Source organism: Miniopterus schreibersii, assembly GCF_964146895.1.
Source record: "Miniopterus schreibersii genome assembly, chromosome: 2".
In the NCBI taxonomy this organism is placed as follows: domain Eukaryota; kingdom Metazoa; phylum Chordata; class Mammalia; order Chiroptera; family Miniopteridae; genus Miniopterus; species Miniopterus schreibersii.
The window spans coordinates 133674860-133690391 of NC_138102.1; the positions used below are offsets into that span (position 1 = coordinate 133674860).

Genomic DNA, 15532 nt, shown 5'->3' on the forward strand with positions numbered 1-15532 from the left:
TTTTGAATTTTTTCTCAAGTGATACTCTGCAAAGTGAATTTTATACTTACACATAAATATCATCTCGCTCCATAATACTACTAAGGTTTTCATCCATTGCAAATATTCTGTGAAATCTATGATTGTATATATCAGTAACTATCATCTAAAAAAAAACAAATTTCTATTGAGCTGGTTTTACAACACTGCAAAACTAAACTTCGACTTACATACTTCAAACCCAGAAACATCTTACCTTATCTGCAGGTACTCCTGATAAAGCAGACAATGCTGTACAAAGATCAAGTATATTTCCAATTTTGGGAACAATCACTTTGTACTAAGAAACAAAAAAAAAAAATTGCAATGGATGTATTAGTTTGCAAAAAATATTTAGTATATGAGACTGGCTTCGCGTTTGCTTCCTCACATTCCGCTGGCATTTGGCTCACAGTGTCTCCAATCTTACCAACATCCTGGGTTAATGAAGTCCATATGGATAATTTGTCTGTGCCTTATTGTTCTTTGGCTCCTCAATTCAAAGACCTACACTTGCATTCAACTGTAGTTAACTTCTTGGACCTTGTCATAACCTGCTCTAACTCTGATAGCTTAAACTCCTAACATGATACTGTCTAACCATACTTACTTTTCCTGGAAACTCATCACTTCCTATTCTTGCCTTGCACTGAGTTCTTGTCCTTTTAATTCTGAAATTTCCCCTGTTAACTAGCTCCTGTCTTCATGCCCTTCTACCCAGAGACCACATGATTCCTCACCTCAACTACTCCATTACAAAACCTTTAGTTATTTGTTATTCAGCTTTATTCTTGCTATGCTTTCTTAGAGCTGTTCACATACACTGGAGAAAACTGCCCAACTTTAAAGATTGGTGCACTACAAATTCACAGTGCCCCATCTCGACTGATCCCTCAACATAAGCCAGAAATTCTCCGGTGTATCCCTTATTTGTTTATTCTCTCAACAACTATTTAAAACCCTCAGCACTCCTTAGGCTTCCTATTTCACCACTTCCCCCTTCACTATCAGAACACCTATTTCACCAAGAAAATTAGAGGCGACTGAAGAGGAAAATCTCTAACTTGCTTCCTTCCTAAAAACTTGACTGTAAAAGGTCTTTTTCTGTCTCATTCAACACATGGAAAGAGAACCGGGTGTTATTCTTTCCATTCGAGGCTAACCCTAGCATCTATGCTCTGAATCTCATGCTCTTCTGCTTCTTTTGGAACCTAAACCCAGCAATTATCCTTTATTTCATTTTATTTTGAGTCGTACATAAACACTGGAATATAAACAAATCTCTTGAATAACAGAACAAAATAGTCTGTCATTGTTTTCCCTCTAATTATCTCCCCTGTCATTTGTCATCTGATAAAAAACATTGTTAAAAGTGGTGTCTACACTGACTATTGTAACATCCTCACCTCCCACTCATCAATCAAACCACTCTGGCTTCTGGCTTCACCTCTTTTTTTTTTTTTTTTAAATATATCTTTATTGATTTCAGAGACAGGAAAGGAGAGGGAGAGAGAGAGAGATAGAAACATCAATGATGAGAGAGTCATTGATCGGCTGCAGCCCGCAACCTGGGCATGTGCCCTGACTGGGAATCGAACCCTGATGGCCTGCATCCTGGGTCAACGCTTAACCACTTTGCCATGCCCAGCCGGGCTTCACCTCTTTTTTTAACCTGCTTCCAATGTTGTCAAAACTATCATACAACCAAGACTTTATCAGTCCATATTTTATTGACTTCTCCAGGATGATTGCTGACGACTCTGTCCTTTAGAAATTTCCTTTCCCTACAACACTATTACTTCTTATTCTTTTTTATTGCTCTGGTCACACCTTCTTCTGAGGCTCTCCTCTAACGTCCTTTAAAGTTTTATACTTAGCAATCTTCTTGATTCTATATGCTGTCCTTGGGCAAGGTGACAATATATCCTGGTTTGCTTTGGCCAGTCCTGGATTAGCTTCTTGATCTGGTATAATTAATAGTAACAGTCCCTTTTATTTTTAAAAGAGTTTAGGTTTCGATGACAGATTACCTTAGCACTAGGTAACCTCATATTTTTAAGACATTCACTACCATCTTCATAGAACACACTACACAATTTATACCTCAAGCACAGACCTCTCTCCTCTAGTTTAGATCCATAAACTCAATGCCTATGATATCTCTACTTAAATTTTCCTCATGCATCTCAACAGGTCCAATACTAAATTCAGATTTAGGTCATGTAAGGTCAACATAGCTAATAAAAAGTTTCTTCTTAAACCTTTCTTCTTCTATATCCCATTAAAACAAGCAGCACCACTGTCCCCTCAGTTTTCCAATCCAATAAACTTGACATTATCTTTGAATATTATTCAACATTTTCACCTCCTATATTCAACTGGCTCTTCTCTAAGCTTAATTTTAAGAGTTTGAGCCCTTGTCATTTGTCATCTGATCATTGCAAAAACCTCTTCTCTGGTATTAGTCCATCTGATGTAAGCCTTTCAAATCCAATTTTTGCACTAGCCAGAGTTTTCTTTCTCAAATACAATTCTGTCCACTTAATCTCTCTACTTAATAGTCCTTAATGGCTGCCCTAGTCTTTAGTGTAAATCCAAGCTACCTATCATGGCATCAAGGTTCTTTGTGATCTAGCTTCTGCTTAACATATTATTTACTTGCAGTTTTGCCTTCAGCCTTTTTACATGACTCTCTCTTGGTCTATAATGCTTGTGGATTCCATACAGGATCACCGCCAGTTTGGACAGGTTACTCTTTTGTACACTCACCAGCTCCTAGTCACAGCATGTTTAACACTGTAAGACAAGCTTTCTGAGAACGAGGACTAGGAGCCCTTTTCTATTTCCAGCCCTGACACAGTATGAGAATCTAATGCAGGGATCAGAACACGTATTCACGTTCAATACAATTACTAATAAAATTCTATGACCTAAATCAATTTCAGTGATAGAAAACACAAGTAGGCTAATTCAGCTAATTTTCCTTTCCTCTCTGCTGGTTAAAGCATAGAGTTATGAGTATATCATTTTGTATTTGTGCTGCTGCTGCCTCCAAGAGGAAAAAACGAGCCCAATTCCTCTGTGCTGACCATGGCTTTAACTCCACAAATTTATATTTTTGGTCACCAAATGAGAAAAGAGGTAACTTAATAAAATCCACACTGCTGGAAATATAATTAAAAACCCATATTATGGAAGAACATTCAACACATACCTTTTAGGCTAATGTGTAACCTGAATGCAATCTTTATAATACAGATTATTTTACATTATTGGGATGGGAGAGTGCTGCCTTTAACAAATATGCTATAGAGAACGAATATCTACATTTATTTATTTTTTGTTGCAATAAAATTTTTATTCATTGTTATAATTATACTCCTCTTTTATTCCATTATACTCATTGGCATATATTTGTAAAGTCACGAACTAGAGAGGTAATGTAGTTTAGCACTGCTATTGATTTCCTCCATTGAAAAAGATGTTAACAATCTTATAAACAAGTGAGTAAGTGAGTATCTAAAGGATGTCATTTTAGAAATGTGAACATATATTCCCCTGGCCAGAAAGAAAAGCAGGTCTCTATTGGCCCTGATCATGGATTAGGGCAAGTTCCATGTTTCTCTTGCTCTCTATAACACTCAGCACTACTGGGTGAAATACTGACATGAGGGTACCAAGTTCAATGAGTTCATGAAGAAAATAAAAAGCAGCAGCAGCAAAAAAAGAGGTGAAATTTGTATAACTAAATACATAATTAGTCTCTACTGGACTTTACTTTTAATGAAAGAACCATATTTTTATGAACACTTCGTATACTGTGCCCTTGTTGACAGTAAATCTAAACATTTCCACTAAATGAACAGTAGCATTAAAATTTTATTCAAAGTATACCTTTCATGTAGATTTCATAAATATTGTTATGGGTTGAATTGTATCCCCTCAAAATTCATATGTTGAAGCCCTAACCACTGATGTGATGGTATTTGGATATAAAGCCTGTGGGAGGTTTAGTTTGAAGAAACCATACAGGTGGGGCCTCAGCATGGTATCAGGACCCTTATAAAAGGAAACACTACAGAGCTGTGCATGTGCTCTCTCTCCCCCTGCCATGTGAGGATACAGCCAGGAGGAGGCTGTCTGTAGACCAGGAAGAGTCTGCAGTGGAAACCAACCATGCTAGCACTCTTATCTTAGTCTTCTATCCTTCAGAACTGTGATAAAATGAATTTCTGTTGTTTAAACCACCTAGTCTATGGTATTTTGTTATGGCAGTCTGAGTAAAGTAATACAACTATTATGCTCTAACAAACTGTACTATCTGGCTGGACCCTAAGCTAAAGATCTTTAATAAACAATCTTCTATATTAGGAACCATGTCTGCTTTGTTTGCCAAAGCTTTATACCCAGTAGATGCCCAATATATATCTGAATGAATAAAATTTTTTTTAATGAGTACAAAGCAGTAAAATAGTTCAATTAAAAAAAAAATCTTTATTACTGATTTTGAGAGAGAGAGAGGGAGAGAGAAACATCAATGTGAGAGCAAAACACCCTTTAGCTGCCTCCAGCACACCCCCTACCAGAGATTGAGCCCGTAACCCGGGCCTGTGCCCTGACCGGGAATCGAACTGGCAACCTTTCAATGCACCAGATGATGCCCAACCAACTGAGCCACACTGGCCAGGGCTGCATGAATAAAATTTTTGAAAACTACTGCTGTACCAGTACCTATAATCATGAGGGTTGGAAATACAAAGATTTACAAAATCCATACAAAGATATTTGCAATATCTTCAAAGAACTCATGGTCTAGAGGAGAAAATATAAATCAAAATCATAATGATATTTGATAAGTGCTATAATAGAATTTAGGAGAACAGAAGGTAGAAGAGAAAGTAACTACTTTTATTATGGTGGGTCTAGTGTCGGAACCGAATTCACTGATTACTAAAGGAAGAAAATATGGTGCTTTGCTCCACAAAATGTAAAATAATCCAATGTAACAGTAGGCAATGTGAAATCAGTCAGGCATTGATATGAAGACCCAGCATAGGGCTCTTGAATAGAATAAGCAATATTTGATATTTATCATATTACACAGAGATTCATTTTGAGGCAAGAGCACATTAATTATTAAGAATAAGTTTGTATTTGCACAAGAACAAACGTACCAAGGTCTGAGGATTAAAATAGCATCAATTATTGACAAAATGTTATGATCCAGATGAACATGGTAGCTAGATTTTCTCCATAATACTTTCACAAAAGAATGCAAAATAAATTTAAAAATAAATAAAACCACACCAAAAAAAAAAAGAGCAATATTTGATATTCCAAACAATTAAAAGATTGGAAAATTATTGAAGAAAGTATTTTAGTCTAACTATATTTCCATTTCTCTCCCAAGTTCTTAAGATGTCTAAAATGTACATGTATTTAAATTTACAATTATCTTATATCCTGAATCAAAATGCATTGTAGGTATTAGTTTTTTTCCAACAACCACTAGGAAAATATTATAATTAACATTAAAAAAAGTTCAAATTGGAAAATAGGGAAAATAGTACTATGTTATTAATCTTTGTAAGTAATGTTCACCCCAACATTGTAAAAATCAAACAACCTCTCATTTTCCTTTGATAAGAAAAAGCCTTTGAGAATTTTGTTTTTACATGACAAATAATGATACTTTGCACATCCCTAACCCTTTCAAGTTTCTAAAAAGTTATACTAATTTTCAAAGTATTTAGTTTATAAAATCTTACATAACTAAAATTATTATTATTAAACTGTGCTTGAGGAATAAGGACTCAATACTAATTTTTTATAAAAATAGAAAATGCAAAAAAAAAAAAATCATTACTTACCTGCATAGGTTTGGTAAGTGGGTCCATTCTAACTAAATAAACTTCCAAGGTACGCTCTTTTTTCATGGGCAATGGAAGTGTCAAGTAACAAAAAGGATCAAATGTTACTGAAATCTTAGCACATTCAGGACAAACTAGAGTTGACTTGAAAAGGCCATGAAATATATCTACTATGATAGAATCATTTCTTTTTAAATGGTTTTCCCAGGCTTCCTCAGCAACTACCTATAAGGAAAATAGACACATATTACACAGAGATGTTACATTATTAAAACAATGGTGACAATAATATCATTAAATTTACCTTATCTGGCCTTCCATCAGCATCTTTTAATTGTATATATGGTTTTTTCCTAATTCTATTCAAATCCTCATGTAGTCCATCTAATAGGAAAGCTAATAGTTCTTGACAGTCCTGTTGCTGGTATCCAGAGAACTGTGGTGCGAAACGTCCTACCTGTGTCTGTAAAAAAAGCAAAACTATAAAATCTGTGTAGAGACAAGACTGATTTAAAAAAAACCCCATAATTAATTCTCATTATTCATGAATTCCTATTTGTGAATTCACCTCCTTGCTAAAATTTATTTAAACTCAATCAACTTTTGACACTTTTATAGTCATTTGCAGATATGATAATTCTATATAAATACATATAATTACTTATCTAAAAATATTTTAAAATAACTAGTCTGTAAAATAGAAATGTTGACCTGAGGAAAAAAAGGAGGAAAATATGGTAAAGTTTTGTAAAAAGGGTTGGGAAACATTAAAAATTATTAAAATTCAATAACACTTCTGTGTCACTAGAAAAAATTACAAAGCTCTCATTTAGTTTGTGTGTGTAAAAAGAGGATGAATCTCATAGAGATAACAGGAATATTCATGTTCACATATATTGCTTGTAGTCTTTACAGTACTAAATATTGTTTGGATGAGACAAAAGAAATATGAAAAAAAGTAAGATATCAAAAGCTTATTTACACAGTTTTAAGCGACAGTATCTAGCAAAATGAAACTCATGAAACTAATCATGGCGAAGGGTTGAGAAATGGTTTGTCTGAACTAGTTTGTCCAAAGTTTAGAAAGTTAAATGCTGTTTTTTTGATAGTTGTTTTTTATTTTTAAAGAACTAGTATACAGTTAATAAAATGTTGCCTAGATGTCCTATATGTCATTTAAGATGTTTGCATAAAAATGGCTGAAAACTGCTTATTCTCTTTAAAATTTTAATGACAAACTAAATTGCTTTAGATTTTATTGATTCTAAGAAGTAACCACTTTACAAATTAGAATAAACTTAAAAGTTTAAGAATTACCTATGAAATTTCATTATTCTTCATTATTTCATTACTTTCTTCCCCATCCCTTAGAGCCTTTTAATTAATCAATTAATTAATTAATTAAAATATATCTTTATTGATTTCAGAGAGAGGAAAGGAGAGGGAGAGACAGAGATAGAAACATCAATGATGAGATTCATTGATTGAGCCCACAACCCGGGCATGTGCCCTGACCGGGAATCGAACCCTGATCGCCTGGATCCCAGGTCCATGCTCAACCGCTGACCCACGCCCGGCCGGGCTCTTAGATTTTAAACTAATCATCTGTCCCAATCCCCAGCTGGAAAGTTTAATACCACAAGTAATATTGTTTATCTGTTTATGTGCTGTGTCCCTTTGCAGGGCTACAAACCATTGTAATAGCTATGACTTTTTCCCCTTTCCCCAAAGAACCAATTTCTGTCCTCTTGGGGGCGGTTACAGCCTTCATTGAAAATGTATTTACTATACTAACCTTAAAAGCTCTTGGTGTGACATAGCTGAATTTTCCAGACCACATTTGCTTGATCAATTCAGCATAAGATTTAGCTATTTCACCTCTCATTCCTAAGGGATTGTCAAAATTCAGTTCTTCTTGATACTTGTCATTGAGGAAATATTCAGTAAGTGGAGGTGTGTTGCTCAAACACTGCAAAGAATAAAATATATTTTCAAGTCAAAGTAACCACACGTTAAACTTATTAAAAATGAAGAGAGAAACAAATTGATTTACCGTAACATATAGAGAAAAATTTAAATAATGGCCTCTTGCACTAATAAATAACTGGTCAAATAAACACTCAAAATATGAACTCAACTATTCATTTCCCAAATTTCAAATCAATTACTTATAATAAATGATAACACTAATATTTGTTGCTGTAAAATCTGCATTAATTTTAACCACAGCAAACTACCTTGTTAATTGTGAGGGTAGCTCAGAGTTTTCTTTCCTTCTTTTAGTTGATTGGTAGAAATTATGGATTGTCTACTCATCCCAGGCACCTGCAAATTAGCCTGAGTAGGTAAAAACTGAGATAGAGTGCAAGCACGAAATTAACTTACAAAAGAGTATTTACTGCTTTCATCAACAATTCCTTATCACAAAAGAGCAGCCTTTAAATTTTCCATTTGGTCAACCATTTTTAGATGGAATAGTACAGATTAGATGAGCCTGAGGAAACAAACTTTTGTTATGTGAACTCTGGCTAAGTGTGTTCTTACTTCTTCAAGCTCTTCAATATCATAACAATCAAATTTTCTTTTATGGCAAGATTAAAATAAGTTATTTGTCCAACTCTTTTCCACTTTGAATTAAATAATCCAGGATTTAAAATAAAATAGCAGAAGCAGAGTTTTTCCACAATATTTTATCTCAAGATGGAATAATTTTAAGCTGATAATACCATATAATATGAACCCACTATTACTTTATTGATTAGAGGTTGAGGTCTAGAGTCATTAAGTAGAATATACAATAAATGACACAGACATACAGTCATATAGGTAAACTTTTTTTTTGCTGCAGGCAGATATTTGTCGTAGAATCAAGTGGTAAAGTGCTTTAAGTGAAGCTGGTGGTATGTAAAGTAGCAGAAACCCACTCTTATGAGAGTTTGGATTTATATTAATGGAAATCAAAGCTTGCTTACCACTCATTTGGATTAAGTTAAATAGTCTTGATAGCTATGAAAGGTTCAGATTGCTGGATTCATGCTGATAACTTGGATGTTATAAGCTATGACTATATACCATGTACTGTTTGGCTAAAACTCCACAATTAAGCACATTCAATTAAAAAAATAAATTACGGTGTTATATTTTGTGGTTTCAGTTATAAATCAATTTATGTTTACTTAACTAACCATAATAACTATTTTGGGAATTTTTTAATGTAATAAAAATAATACCATTCAAATTGATAGTCTAGCCCCCATGTCAAGGCAAAAGGGAGGACTGTTTAATTCTTTAGGCAATGAAAAGAACATAAACAGTTAAAAATATTTAAAGTTGGCTATATAAGCTTTAGAATCATTAACATGCCATTTTCAACAGAAAAAATTTTTATATGAGCAAGAAGATAGAGGTAGGTTACTATCTATCAGAGAAAGGATACTTCTCTACCCTTCTTCTCAACTCCTTTTTAATCTCAACTTTCAATAATTTTACACACCTTCTGAATTTCATTTTCTCTTTTCCTTTTAAGTGTCTTCTTAATTATAAACCCAGCACTGGAGGTAGGGCCAGGCATACAAGACTATACTATGGCTACACAGGGGACTGCATCACTTAGTAGTATCATCTGATGTAGTATAAATAGGATCAACACTAAATAGTCAATGAGGCAAAGGGGAAGTCAGACAGCATTTCCAACAATTATCAATTAGTTTTCAAATCCTTATATCTGATCACAGTTCAGGGTTATACCATGAATATTCCACTACTGTCTGTAACACAGTTATACAAAGAACCTAATTTTTTTTTTTTTTTATCCTCACCTCAGGATATTTTTTCCATTGCTTTTCAGAGAGTGGAAGGGGGGGAGGGGAAGAGAAAGACAGAGAGAGAGAGAGAGAATCACTGATGTGAGAGAGGCACATCGATTGGTTGCCTCCTGCATGTGCCTCGACTGGGGCCAGGGATAGAGCCTGCAACAGAGGTACATGCCCTTGGCGACAATCGAACCTGGGACCCTTCAGTCCAAGGGCCGCCGCTCTAACCACTGAGCCAAACTGGCTAGGGCCAAAGAACCTAATTTATGGCTTTATGAAAGACCTCAAAGAACTAAGTTGTGCAAACATAATTCTTGACATTGTTTTTACTTAATTATTCACATGTATCATTATCTTGCAAAGAACTCCCAAATATAATTGAAAATTTCTTAGTTTTCTAAAAGCATCCAGTGATCTTTCTAAAATTTACTTCTAATCCTGTTTCTTGCTATAAATCCTTTAATAACAATTTCAGATTAAAATCTCAGATCTTTAGAAGAGTCTATCTTTTGCCCACCTATGTAGTCTCATTCCTTGCCAACACCTTTTTAAAAACAAACAAACAAACAAACAAACAAACAAACGAACAAACGAACAAACTCCATCCCAGCCTTACTTGATTACTTGTGGTTCCTTGACCTCCATGCATTCTTTCTCTGTAAGTTTGCGACACTACTCCCTCTATATAATATATACCTTCTTTGTATTACTTCTACTAAACCATCAAGATTCAGGTATCCTGTCTGGGAAGTCTTCCTTACCTTCCTTACAGTGTTTCCTCATGTATGTTTCCATATTGCTTAGCGCTCACTTTTATTACATCACTTATTTTACTGTAACTTTAATTTTTAGTTTGTATGTCTTGCCAAATGGACTGAGACCTCCATGATAGCAGGAATCATGATATACTTTATATCTCCAGCACTGAGCACCCATGTCACTTGGTGCTTAGCACATGTACAATAAATGTGTGCTGAATAAAAATGTTTTTGCCTATATTTACTAATGTATTTATCCTCGTTTTTTAATTGATTTTTTTTTTTTACACTTTTCTTTCAATGTTTGGCACAGAGTACTCAAATTTTTGTTGAAATATTACTAAGTGAGGCAAAAATACATTTGCTTATAATAAATAATACCAAGTTTCTTCAAGCACTTCTACCTGAATACTACACCAAAAGAAGAACAGCACCTATTACCCCCTTTAACTTTCAATCCACTATCTGCTTTGTAGTGTGTCTCTGCATGGATTTTTAAAAAGTCCCTGACACAGAGACCAGTGCTCATTTTCATAGTGACACATGCCAGTTTGTAACTGAATATAATTCAATGTCAACAAACTAAACAACAAAAAAACACGAACAGTTTTACTGATAAGTAACTGGCTGTCAAGGTATCATAACAAATATACTGTGAGATAAACCTTATATTTAAACCATTAAGTCCTAAATGGCCCCCAAAAGCATACTATTTGTTGAACATAATGTTTTAAGACACTCACAAGCTACATTTTCTAAAAATTTGTACAAACACATATATAAATGCAGAAATTCAATGGTCAGTTTAATTTTAATCTCTTCTAATGTAGAGATCAGAAGAGTTTAAAAACTAAACTGATATCAGACTTTTCTTCCTCATCTTGAAAATACCATGCTTTTCTCCTTGAAAATAATATTATTTTAGGAGTCACTTTATTCTTAAAATAGTGTAAAGACCAGTTAAATATTAAAAGTTCTTTTATAACTTCCAATGTAAATTTCAAGGCATAATTTGAATAGAGGTAAAACAACTAAAATATTTCCCTGACCCAGGTGATATCAGTATTAAATGTCATCAATCTGGTAAAAGAAAGAAGATAGTTTCTTAAAGTTGGTCAGGCAGCTTAATTTGTAATTTATGCAACTTATTCAATATTTAACATGAGGCTATCTTAGAAACATAAACATCTTTGACAAATACAAGAAAACTGGATACATGGACTGGCACCATTAAATATATTTAAAAAAGAATTTTCATTAATTCAATAATAAAACTCATAACCAGAGTTCTGAAGCACTCTCAAAGATTCTTCTACTATAAAAAATACCACTGTCCTATCCGGTTGGGACTGTTCTCAAAACAATTCCTTTCTTAAGATACATATGCATTAAAAGTCATACATGTGTTGACACAGGAAATTTCCTTTTAAACTTGCAAGATACTTTACTGAGTAATATGGACTAGAAGTCACACATAACATGTGTTATGACTATGTAGGTATATCTCTTACTCTCAATGCTTCTTAAACAAAACTCATCCTTCCTTAATATACATGGTTTTTCTTAGCAAAAACTGAGAATATATATGAATTTATCATAGAAACAAAAGAAATCATATAAACAGTATTAGTATGCTATTTTTGTGGTTACTTATGAGTTTTGTGACACTCTACTGGTCACCTGCCATTGTGAACGTCACCTCTGTTAATTCACTTGATTTTAACTGTCTAACATTGACAAATGCTAACTAACACTTCAGTATTTTAAGAAGAATTAGCTCTTACAATTAACCACCAAAAAAATAAAAAAATAAGGTCCATATATGAGGTAATGTGCCTGACCATTCGTAAGTCACATTTTGTTTGTATCATAATTGTGCCTAGAGTTGGTCCTAAAATTGAGTAGAATTTTGTCAAATACCACGTTAAAAATAAAGCAATAATCAGACTAAAGAAAAATATTCTGTACCAGTAGTTACAATTCTTAATGCAAGAGAGAAAGAGTAAAAAATTTACATTAATCAAGAGTCAAATGTACTCATTAACTGGGCTAAATATTTCTATATTTAAATCTTTTTATGATCCTTAGGCAAGTTAATAGTGTGCAAAACTGACAAGAGCCTTTGAAGACCCAAGGATTAAAAAACCAAATTTCATATTTATTACATGGTAGGCGTTGGGCATTTATTAATTTAGCCTTCGTGATATGATGACTAGCTGCCTAACTGGAAGATTCAGGACATAAGCTGTTATGAGAAGTTGTTGATTCATAAGGAATGACGAAAATGGCTGGTGTATGTGCAAGTCAATCATTTTATAAGCAGACATGACTTCTAAGTATTTGTTCCTCAAAGTGGCTTTGTGGTTCTGTACTTGTGTTTACATATGCATTTAAAATGAAAACTGTAAGTAATAAGAGAATTCTTGAGTGTAAATCTGAATTAGGATCTTAAGACCTATTCTTTGGTTTAATGTATTAAATTGAGCCTTAGCATGTACGAGGATCCTCCCCTTCTTAGAATATTCTTCCCTTCACTTATTCTTTGACACTCAGCACCTCTTACAAATGTTACATCTTCTATAGCACCTCAAGGAAGAACTAATATTCCTTCCTCTGGGCTAATTCTATACCGTGAACTCATACTGAACTTATCTTGAGAGTAGAGTCTCTTATTCTCCTTTGCACCTCTGGATCTAGCACAATGCCTGGCATGTGCCTCAATAACGTGTATTGAATGAATGACACTTGTATGATAGTCAGATTAGAAGCAGTCCTTACAGAGACTGAGGACAGAAGGAAAACACTAAAGAAATCTGAATTGCATCCTGTTATATAACTATAACCTATCAAAGTTCTACAAGTCAAAAATAGAAGTCCAAATAATGCCTAAACAAGCTTGCCTAGTAAGGAAAATAACTATTGTGAATGCCCCAACAGCTATCAAGATAAATCCACATAAGTAAAAGATATATGAAGGAATAATACTTAGAAATATATTTTTAAGAAGACTCTTTCCCCCAAACCTTCAACCTGGGACAAGACATAAAAATTCTAAAGAGAATTCTTCTAAATAATCAAATGTCTCATTGAGTAGACAAATCTGCTACAGGGTTCAATGTATATAGGCCTTTAACTACTGCCATGATGGACTATTTTAGAAAAGAATGTGTATAGCATTCCACTATTTTATAATGTTTTAATCCTCCACAAGGAACTCTCTAGTTATAAATTTTCATCCTTAACCCAACTTCTTAAAGTTGGAATACTATATAAAATACAATTTTATTTTTTAATTATTTGGAAAGACTACAATCTTTGCACATATCCTTTCCTTATACACACATGCACAAATCCCTTTGCTCTTACATTACTTTCAAAAAGTTATCCTATTAAATATGTTCTCATCAACAAGACTAATGTTTCTAGAGCTCTCTGAAAAAATAAATGACTCATAAGAGTCTTAATTTTGTATTTTATTATAAAGTTCTAGTTTTTAAAAAATTGATGAAGTGAAATAAAGTTCTACTATATTACCAAATCTCAAGTCGGTAATCAACATGTTTTAGGAAATGAATAATTAGTAGCCATCCCAATAATTTGTAATGAATCTGGAATTTCCCCAGTACCTGGAAAATAGCCAAAGTAATCCCCTTCAAAAAGAGAAAGTTGTCTTTTGTAATGCTGAATATGAACCACTCCCTTTCTGTTCAGGTGCTCCAGAAGCCCAATTTTCAAGTGATCATGTATGCTCACTATTTTAGTAAACCGGTAACTAGAATAGGAAAGAAAACAAACTTAATTTTTGATTACCTAAAGCCTTTGAGTTGCATAACTCATTCTGTAACTGATCAAAATGTAAACCCCTCACAACCCTTAAATAAAAAATAGCTACACCTTCAAACTAATCAATACTAAAAATAAAAACCCAATCTAAACTGAGAAAACCATTTTATTATGATTTAAAAAATACGAAGTAATCCATGGTTAAAGTAATGTTAGAATAACCCCCAATTTTTTTTCTGGATTTTAAGATTAGATGAATAAAGAATTTTCATATTTGCCATGTTAATGTTTTCAATTTGTCATGACAATAGTAAAAACATCCTAAAAAGGTACTGTATAATCCTGAAGCATTCTGTTAATACTAGAATACTAACTATAGTTGGGTAATTAAATAGTTGAGACAGGAATCTGTGATAAAGACTTTTACAATGAAGAACTACAAATATAAGCCTGTCCCATCAAGTAGATTTTCAAAATGAGATATTTTTAAGACACCTGATGTTTTATCTTTTGTGACTTTTTTGTCTAAGAAAGGCAAATCTCATTACATTTGAGAGATTTAAATGGGGTTTTAAAACTACTAGACTATAACAGCAATTGTCTAATTTTTTTTCTTTTAAGAAACAGGGTATTTAATGAAGAATTTTATGTTTAGATATTCACTTTCTGGGAAGCATGCTAAAACCAAATGGTTCTAATAACATTCATAAACATTAGTGTAAGTTATATTTATTTTAAAAAACTAACGTTTACAAATTCTATTTTAATGTTTAGTATCTTGTCTACTACCCCATTAATAACTGAAAACTGGCTTATAATGAAATAAGTGCCAATATTTTAAGCAAGCAAGATAGCCAAAGGGTTTAAGAAAAAAAATAATTCTTTAAAACTGTGTGTGTGTTCAGTCCCTTGCACTTAATATTCAGTAAAGAAACTTTTTTTTTTTTTTTTTAATGAGGGACTCTTTAAAGGCTCTCACCATTTCTTTTTTCTTTCTTTCTTTCTTTTTTTTTTTTAAATATATCTTTATTGATTTCAGAGAGAGGAAAAGAGAGGGAGAGAGAGAGATAGAAACATCAATGATGAGAGTCATTGATCAAGCCCGCAACCCGGGCATGTGCCCTGACCGGAAATCGAACCCCGATTGCCGGGATCCCAGGTCGATGCTCAACTGCCGAGCCACACCCGCTGGGCAAGAAACATTTTTTAATAAATGAGTATTAAGAACTGTATGATCTGTTGAACTGTATTAAGAACTGTATGAACTGTATTAAGAATTGTTGATCTTTTA

The 15532-nt window shown here is 33.4% G+C and overlaps 1 protein-coding gene across 6 annotated transcripts in view; it reads right to left on the reverse strand.

Moving 5' to 3' along the window:
- Nucleotides 1–15532, reverse strand: part of USP15 (ubiquitin specific peptidase 15) — a 108599-nt gene that overhangs the window by 13376 nt on the left and 79691 nt on the right. For 5 of the 6 annotated variants that reach the window (XM_081127072.1, XM_081127071.1, XM_081127075.1 and 2 more), the window contains 5 exons: nucleotides 7684–7857; nucleotides 6193–6351; nucleotides 5889–6113; nucleotides 236–319; nucleotides 51–145 (listed from right to left, as the gene is read on the reverse strand). In XM_081127072.1, coding sequence (XP_080983198.1) covers nucleotides 51–145; nucleotides 236–319; nucleotides 5889–6113; nucleotides 6193–6351; nucleotides 7684–7857 — 737 coding nt within the window. Of the gene's footprint in view, nucleotides 1–50; nucleotides 146–235; nucleotides 320–5888; nucleotides 6114–6192; nucleotides 6352–7683; nucleotides 7858–14159; nucleotides 14231–15532 lie in introns of those variants that run through there. The other variant, XM_081127076.1, reaches the window with a different exon arrangement.